This window comes from Capra hircus, chromosome 3, assembly GCF_001704415.2.
Source record: "Capra hircus breed San Clemente chromosome 3, ASM170441v1, whole genome shotgun sequence".
NCBI lineage: Eukaryota > Metazoa > Chordata > Mammalia > Artiodactyla > Bovidae > Capra > Capra hircus.
In genome coordinates this window covers 21,775,005-21,783,231 of record NC_030810.1, presented here as the reverse complement: position 1 = coordinate 21,783,231, position 8,227 = coordinate 21,775,005, and the positions used below count along the sequence as shown (strand labels likewise).

At 58.3% G+C, this 8,227-nt stretch overlaps 1 protein-coding gene across 5 annotated transcripts; it reads left to right on the top strand.

The window, feature by feature from the left end:
* Positions 405–7,254, top strand: PDZK1IP1 (PDZK1 interacting protein 1). Of its 5 annotated transcripts, none has more exons than XM_005678455.3 (6): positions 414–576; positions 1,770–1,933; positions 2,053–2,136; positions 4,342–4,450; positions 6,143–6,238; positions 6,873–7,254. In XM_005678455.3, the coding sequence occupies exons 1-6, from the start codon at positions 572–574 to the stop codon at positions 6,943–6,945; spliced, it is 531 nt and encodes a 176-aa protein (XP_005678512.1). In that variant the 5' UTR covers positions 414–571; the 3' UTR covers positions 6,946–7,254. The 5 variants fall into 5 exon arrangements, with proteins under 5 accessions (XP_013818303.1, XP_005678512.1, XP_005678513.1 ...); XM_005678457.2 differs by lacking the exon at positions 414–576 and adding an exon at positions 1,469–1,566; XM_005678456.3 differs by lacking the exon at positions 2,053–2,136 and having other exon boundaries at positions 418–576.

The window sequence follows — 8,227 nt, the reverse complement described above, 5'->3', positions numbered from 1 at the left end:
CCCCTTGTGAGGCGCCACCAAGCCACAAACGGAAGTGACCCCAGCTCCTCGCTGCCCCTCAAGCCCCACTCCCAGCTAGTCGGTGTTCTCCTGCCCGTGTCCTGTCCATGCAGCCCTCCTAAGCAGGGCTCAGTCCCAGTCCCTCTGCCTCACCCTGCAGCCCCTGAGTGGCTACTGTAAGTTCCCCATGGCTTTCCTTTCTCTGGTCTGTGGGTGCCCCATTCATTCTCCATTCTGTGTCCAGAGGTATTTTCTCGAATGCAAATCTGATCCTGTAACTCCCCTGCTTAGAAGAAGGTTATCAGTGTTTGTTTGTTAAATTCAACTCCATTCCTTGCATTCTAATCAGTGATGCCCTGGCTGTTCATTAACACACCAGGTGCCTACTCTAGCCACGCATGATGCCAGAACACACTGAAGACACCGAGCTGGAGTAGGACGGGCACGCATAGACGGCATCACTCACCTCCAAGCCAAGTTCCCCGAGACCACCTTGAGACCCCATGTTGGCATGAATGTGTGTATCCCCCATGGCAGTGGGCACACACAACCACACACATAGGAAGCAGGGATGAGGTGAGATGTCTGGGTGTGCCACTGGCAATAGCAAGGGCTGACCAGGAGGTCCTATGAGCACCAGTCTGGTGGTATCTGGGCAGGGGGGCTGTGCAGGGGCTTTCAATTCACACCCTAGCTTCTGGGGACCCTCCATCTCTGAGACTTTGCCCCAGTCTACTGGTTCCTTCTTTCTTGGCCTCTGTGGAGCCAGACTCCAGCATCTGTGGCTTCCTGTAGTCCTGGAGGAATGTAGAGGGGCATGGAGGAAGGAGACCCAGTAAGATCCTTGGCCCCCAGGCCTCAACAGGTACTTGGGTCATTCTCAGATCCTGAGCTGGAGGGCCTGATGACTTCCATGGGATCTTGAGATTTGAGGACCCAGCGATTCAGGGCCCCGGACTGGACCTTCCAACCTGGGAATGTCCTTCATTTGTCCTCCAGAGCAGGACACCTACTTCCCTCATTGGGATGGGTGGAGAGGGATCAGAAGGTGTGTGCAGAGGCCTCTGACCAAGCTCAGATCCTGTCCCAGCTTCCAGGGACCAACTCTGGGGCAAAGAGGTGGAGCTGAACTGAATCAGGTCAGCTTGGCTGGGTGGGGACGCTGGGAACTAGGACCTCAGGCTCTCTGTCATGATCCCCATGGAAAAGGGCGGATTTAGAGAGCTAGTGAACTGGGCAGGGAGTGCAGGGACAGAAGCCAGGGCTGTGTGCAGGCCTGGGGCCCTGGGGTCTGGCTTGGCGGAGTGGGAACAGGTGAGAAGAACAGGAAATAGGTCAGGCTCTCAGGGAGAGGGCAACTTTGACCTTTCCTAGCCTCTGGGTTTTCCCCTTGTCCGGAACCAGCCAGCAAATTTCTTAATCCCACTGTCAGCCCTGCCCAGAGGCCCCGCCCCCTGGGCTCATTCAAAGGCAGGAGCAAGAATGTGTCACACCTTTCCCCAGAACTCAGCCCCACTGCCAGGAAGGGGGAGCTGACACAAGATTCCAGAGGCCTGGGGCTTGGAGGTGAGGCCTGACTCCCTTCACCTCCCAGGGCTCGGCGCCTTGGTCTCTGGAAGATGACCTCAAATGCCAGCCTGAATGGGCTGGGCTCTGGCCAGGGAAAGCCAGGCCTGGCAGCTCATTACCGTGGGAGGGAGGGCAGGTTCCCTCTCCCTCCCCTCCTCCTTCCTCCCTTGCCTCCTTCCTCACTAGCTTCTCTCCTCCAGGGTCAAACCAGACCGAGCTGATCTCAGCGGACGCCCACAGGACCCGCAGCAGCTCCAGGGGCCCAGGTTCCAGCCGCCTGAGCAGGTGCCTGCAGCCATGTCAGCCCTCAGCCTGGTCGTCCTGAGCCTGCTCACGGCAATGCCACCCGCCAGCTGCCAACGAGGTAGCAGGGGCCTGGGCCAGCCCAGCGGCTGCGGGGAGGAGAGGGCCGGGCTGGGTGTTGGGGGCCCAGGGGTGGAAGGGGTGGTCTTCTGTCCTTCTCATCACCCTTGGCACCTGCAGGTTGGAGAGGGAAGAGGCACTGGGCTAGCCAGAGGAACCTCCAAAGGCAGACACAGGCTTCTGGCTGGGACGTGTTTCCCACAAGTGAGAAATGAGGGCAGCAGGGAAACGCTGGATCTAGGGTTGGGGCGGGGAGTTGAGACCCAGGCTCCGGGAGCAGGAATTGCCCTAGAGATGGCTGGGTTCTGAGAGTTGGGGGCTTCAAGGAGGGTGGGAGTAGGGGCTGAGCCACCCCTCAATGGCAGGCTTGTTTCTGGGGCGGTGCTGTCATGGTTTTGGCCTAAACCCCCTTTGTTTCCTACCCAGAGTCCCAGTGTGGTTCCCACCGCCTTCCTGGGCTCTCTGTCCGGCTTTGCCGTTGTGTTGCTGTGTATCTTCCGTCACCCAAGGAGATGAGCAAATCACTGCCCTTCTCTGAGACTCAGTTTTCTCATCCGTAAAATGAAGACAATAAACCTGCCCACCCACCTCCCAGGGCACCTACCCTGCAGGAGTGGGGTAGGGCTTTGTATGGGTAAAGCTCCACACCCACCAACTGGTGTCTGCCCTGTGCTGTGAGGCTGTGTTTGCAGCCAGAGTCTGGGGACTCTGCAGGTGGGATTTGGCCCCAGAGGGGGTTGATTTCCGGAGCACCCCTCTTTTGCAGCTGCCCTGAGCTCTCGTGCATGTCTGCTTCAACTCTGCCTCTCAGGTCTTGGAAGCCCTCTCTGGGAACTGAAGATCAGAGAGGCTGAGTAACTTGTGTAGGTCACACAGCAGAGCAAGAAGGGACAGGGCTAGATCTCTTCTCTTCTGCCCCAGGCCCTGCCCCTTGTGCTGTATGAGCACCCCAGAGCCACCTGGAAGGAGGAGCAGTGTCCCTGGTGTGTCTGGAGGGAACTGGCTGCAGAGACAGGCCTCCCAGGGCCTGAGCCCTGACTCCCAATCCTTGGGTAGCCACTGACCCGAGGAAACAAAGGGCCTGAACCATTGTTTTTTGGGAAAACAATGAGTCCAAAACACAGCGTCTTGGCAAGTATGGAACATACAGTAACCACACTGTGTATCTCCCGTCACCCAAGAAGATGAGCAAGGTCTGACCACAGGACAGAGTTCCCAGGGCCCTCCCTCCTTCGCAACACCTGCCAGGATCAGGGACTGCTCAGAGAGGAAGCAGTGCCTCTGGGCAGCAGGAGAGCTTTCGGGTAGACTCAGGAAGGACCTTTGAGAAGGAATGGGCAGAATGAAGTTTCTGATGCTCAGCCTGGGCCCTTTAAGTACAGGATGGCACTAGGGATGCAGGTATTCTGGTCTGGAAGCAGGACCTTTCAAAAGTCTCCTGTTGGCCTCTGTCCCTTCCTGAGACATCTAACTGCTACTGTGTGTCTGTCCTCAGTGTGGCCAGGCTCTCTCAGGCTCACAGAGCACGGTGATGTCTGGGGAGAGGAGAGCCCTTTGGGGCTGCCAGTGGCTGAGGGCAGAGACTTCTGGGAAATCTTGAGGGTTAGAGGTAGTGTCAAGGGTCAAGGGTCAAAAGGCAGAGAAGGTGCCTGGATGGGGCCTCAGACTGATGTCTAGCCTAGTCCCTTGGGCACCCAGCCAGAGGAGCCGAAAGGGGATCCGGTTGGGAGCTCCCCTCCTGCCAAGACCCAGAGAGAGCTCGGCCCTCTGTCCCGCCTTTCCAAAGGTGTTCTGTCCTACCCTTCCTCTGGGCACACCTGGCACCCCTGGCACCCCCAGCTGCACCACCCTGCCTGTCCTTGCTCCCACGCCTACCTGACGCCAGAGAACCTCTGCTACAAAACAGGATCTTCCAGATGCCAGCCTAGTCCTATTAGCTCTGGGCCTCCCCAGCCTGGGAGCAGGGGAGGAGGGGAGCCACTCTCCCTGGCAGGGCCAGGCTGGCTATTCAAGGGGCTGCCCTTTGGTCCCTGGGCTGAGGCTCTCCCTGGGGGCCCCTACTTGTGACCCACTGCAGCGGGAGAGGGCTGGGGGAGAGGACACTCTGGGCTGCCTGGACCTCAGACGCTGCTCTCTGAGGCTTCCTCCCTCCTTGGCTCCTTTCTTTTTTCCAAATCCTGTCTTCCTCTGAACCACCGTCCCCTTTATAAGCCCAGTGGTCAGACGGGGTCCTTGTTTCCCAGACGGTTTCTTCTGGTCCGGGCAGCGGGCTGGGAGCCTCCAGCACAGGCTCCTGCCCAGAGGCAGGAGGGCTCCCTGCACTGGTAGTCCCACTGCGCCCAGCTTGCTGCAGGACACACCCCCGCCCCTCGCCTCCCCCCCAAACACAGCACACGCCTCCCTTTCCAGCCCAGGGGAACCTGCAGCCCTGGATGCAAGGCCTTATCGCCGTGGCTGTGTTCCTGGTCCTTGTCGCAATCGCCTTTGCTGTCAACCACTTCTGGTGCCAGGAAGAGCCGTGAGTGCTACCTGGGGGGCCCTGGGGGCTGGGCCAGCGCAGGCAAGGTGGGACCAGGGCCCCGGCCACTGCTCTGATAGCAGGGAGAAGGGTTGATGAAATCCTCTCACTGTGTGGAAGGGACACGGAGGCCTGAGGTCTCAGGGAGCAGAGCTGAGGTTTGCTGGCGCCTAGAGCTGAGTGCGCTCACTGGGGGCAGTCGTCTCTTCTCGGATTCTCAGTGTTTCTATCTGTATAGTTGGGACAGCGGCCCATCTGTGATGGGGGCTGTGAAAACCCCTGGACAGGAATGTTCTGCCCTTCTCCAGGGTCTGCTGGCATGTCACATTCGGGAGGTACAGAGGGGCAATGGGACAGACACTGCTCTTGCGCTCACAGACTCCCAGATGGGAAGGGAAGGCAAGCATGGTGGGAGCCATCGCAGCTTGAGGCTGATGCTGAAGGAGCCTGCAGAGTGCCCTGCAGGCCTGACCTGGGGGGAAGGAGGGCGATCAGAGAAGGTTTCCTACTGTTTGTTTATCCTGAAGCCCAGGCAGGAGCCAGTCCCAGCACAGTGCAGGGTGGGAGAGCACTGCAGTTGAGGGGTCCTAGGTTCAGGGCAGAGCACAAAGGCAGAGGGGGCTGGGCTGAAATCTAGTTCGTTTCTGCCCCTGTCAACTCTGGGGCAAGTCTGCGTCTGCCCCCAGTTCTCATACCGGTGGCCTGGTCCTGGGTGCCAGCAGCAGCCCTGCAGGACACACTGAATGAACACGAGCAGCTCCCAGATGGAGAGAGGGATGGAGAGGCCTGAGATAGGCTGGCGAGGTCAGCAGAGCCCAGGCCAGGCAGATGCTTGTGCACTAAGGCCCCCGACTTCAGGCTTTGTCCTTAGTGCAGTAGGGATCCAGTGCAAGTGTGCAAGCCAGTCTCGGGCTGAGATGTCTGCAGATGAAGAAAAGGGATGAGGATGAGGTCAGGAGACAGTCTGGACTGTGGAGGCGGCAGAGGAGATGGAGCGAGGGGCCAGGTCTAAGAGCTGTCGAGGAAGGAAGCGGGGGGACACAGAGACAGGAAGGAGGAAGGACAGAGAAAACATCCAGGCTTCTGATGGGACCGCCCACCGAGACATAGACCATGAGAGAAGAGGCAGGTCTGGGGCAACTTGGATACATTATGTCTGAGGCGCCCGTGGGACGTCCGAGGAAAGATGAGCAGTGCTTAGGGTCATGGTGACCCTCCTGAGAGTGGTGTCCGGGGATGCTGGGGCAAAGGCCACCCTTGAGTAAGAGGCAAGGAGGCTGTTGTTGGAAATGATTCTTTTCTCCACTGGCCCCAGCTCTGCCTTCAGTGGTCATTCCTACTGCCTAGGAAAATCTCGTGGGGACTCTGGGGCAGACACTGAGTGCTGCCGGGTCTGCTCTGGAGCTGAGCTGAGGCCAGAGGGAAACAGCAGAGGGAGTCTGGGAGGTGGCTGGTACAAGGTCTGGGGTACGTCTTTAGTGGACCTCAGGCTGGCACCTGAGGGCCCCACTGCGGATCAGGGAGAAGGGCGTGAGGCCCCTTAGAGTGTGGCCAGAACCAGGCTGCTGGGCCCTGCTGGAGAGAGGGGCTTCCCCTAGAGGCTACGGAACAGGGTCTGACTGGACTAGAGGAAGGAGGGGTACCAGAGGGAGAGGGGACCCAGAGAGCCCTGTTGATGAGCACTGTCCCTAGGGCGTCTATAAACACGGTCATGACCATTGGAAACACAGCTGACGGGATCCTGGTGGGAACAGACGGCAAGTACTCCTCAATGGCAGCAAGCTTCAGGTGAGGCGCTGGTGGAGGGCAGACTGCCCTGTGCTCCAGGGGCTCCCGGGGACCTCAGGACCAGGAGCTTTTGATGAGGAGAGGGTGGGGAGGATGGTGGCTCATGTGGGGAAGGGCTCAGCGAAGAGAAAGGGTTCAGTGTGGGAGGATGGTGAGTGAAGGGGCCTTTGGGACGACTGCAAGGCTCCATGCAGCCTCAGTTTGCAGAGAGGGCTCAGTAAGGGGATGGGGACTCAGTGCGGGGAGGGGCTCAGTGGGTAGATTGGATTCATAGGGAGGGATGTAGTGAGGAAAAGAGGCTCAGTGGAAGAAAGGGACTCTGAAGGGATGAGTAGAAGGACTCTGTGGGGAGGAGAATCTGTAGGGGAGGAAGCTCAGTGAGGACGTGGGCTCAATGGGGGGGTTTCTTAGTGGGGTTCCCAGAGGAGAGGCTAGATGGCAAAGAGAGACGGGATTCAGGGTGGTGGTGGTGAGAGGCCTCTGGTCTCAGGTGCAGAAGACCAGATATGGTCAAGGGAACCCCCTCTGGGACTCAAACATTTATTCTGGAAGACACAGCCCTCACAAGTGCAGGATGGGGCAAGGAGAAGGGGATGGGATAGAAGGAGCAATGACCCCTATCATCCTCTTTCAGGTCCAGTGAGCACGAGAATGCCTATGAGAACATCCCAGAGGAGGAGGGCAAGGTCCACAGCACCCCAATGTGACCCCTGCTTGCCTGTGTCCATGCCCAGCCCCCTCCCTCTCTGTATAGGGATCGGCAGGAAGGGGCCTGTCTTCTCCAACCACCACGGTCCTGCCCCACCCTCCTGCCAAGGTCCATGCTCAGACTGTGTCCAGGTTGGGGCTCAGCTGTGGCCTTGAGGTTCTAGGGGGTCCCCTGCCCAATTCATTTCAGAAGATTCTTCTGAAAAGGACAATCAGCTCAGCACCTCCCATCCTGCCTCACATCTCCCTCCCCTGACCGTGGCAACAGCCCTTATTTCTGTGAAATAAAGACATTTTGTACTTCTGGGTCTGAGGCTCTAAATAGCTCAGAAATAGCTCCTCAGGCTTCCAGAGAGGCCCAATCTTGCTTTCTGAATCATCTTCCAAAGCCACTGTCATGGTGATTCTGGGGAATTTCCAGGAAGGCCTCTCTGGGAGAACCCCCGGGGGCAGGGAGCACACTTCTTACTCCAGCCAGAGACCCTCTTAAAAAGCACACCCTGCCCCACCCCTTTTTAGAGGAAACACGTATTTATTTGACTGCACTGAGTTGCAGCATGCTGGCTGTTTGTTGCATCAAGCAGGATCTTTCCTTGCGTTGCGCAGACTCTAAGCTGTGGTGCGCTGGCTTAGTTGCTCCGTGGTGTGTGAGATCTTAGTTCCCTGACGAAGGATTGAACCTGGGTCCCCTGCACTGCAAGGAGGATTCTTAACCATTGCACCACCAAGGAAGTCCCGAGTCTTCCTCTCTTGACCTGCCCTTCACAACTGCAAATCTGGGTGATTCTGAGCTCTTCATGTAGCACCAACCCTGACCCCCCCAACCCTGCCTCCATGTTGCCAGACATTGCAGAGGGTTCACTCATTGCTCATTCATCCAGCTCTGTCCTCATCCCCATGGCCCCTCTGGGCTGGGCTTGGGGCATTGGAAGCACTAGGGAAAGTCTTGGGCTAGGACTCGGGAAGCTCAGATGGGAGTCTGAGCAAGTCCCCTCCTGACTTGCCGTGTGACTTTGGAGAGTCAATGTCCTCTCTGAGCTCTGCTGACCCTCTGTGGAGGACTTAGCCAGGCTCACCACAAAGCTTGAGTGGGAATCATCCTTCCTAAGCCACTGACTCCCAGTCCCAGGTGGGTGTGAGGCGAAGGAACTGGGCCCCCAGGGAGAATGAAGCAGGAGGGAGGGGACACGACCCTACCGGGCTGGCTGACCATGCAGACCCCTCACCTCTAGGACTGTCATTCTCGTGAGAACAGCCTCTGTCTCTGTCTGGGGTGGCAAC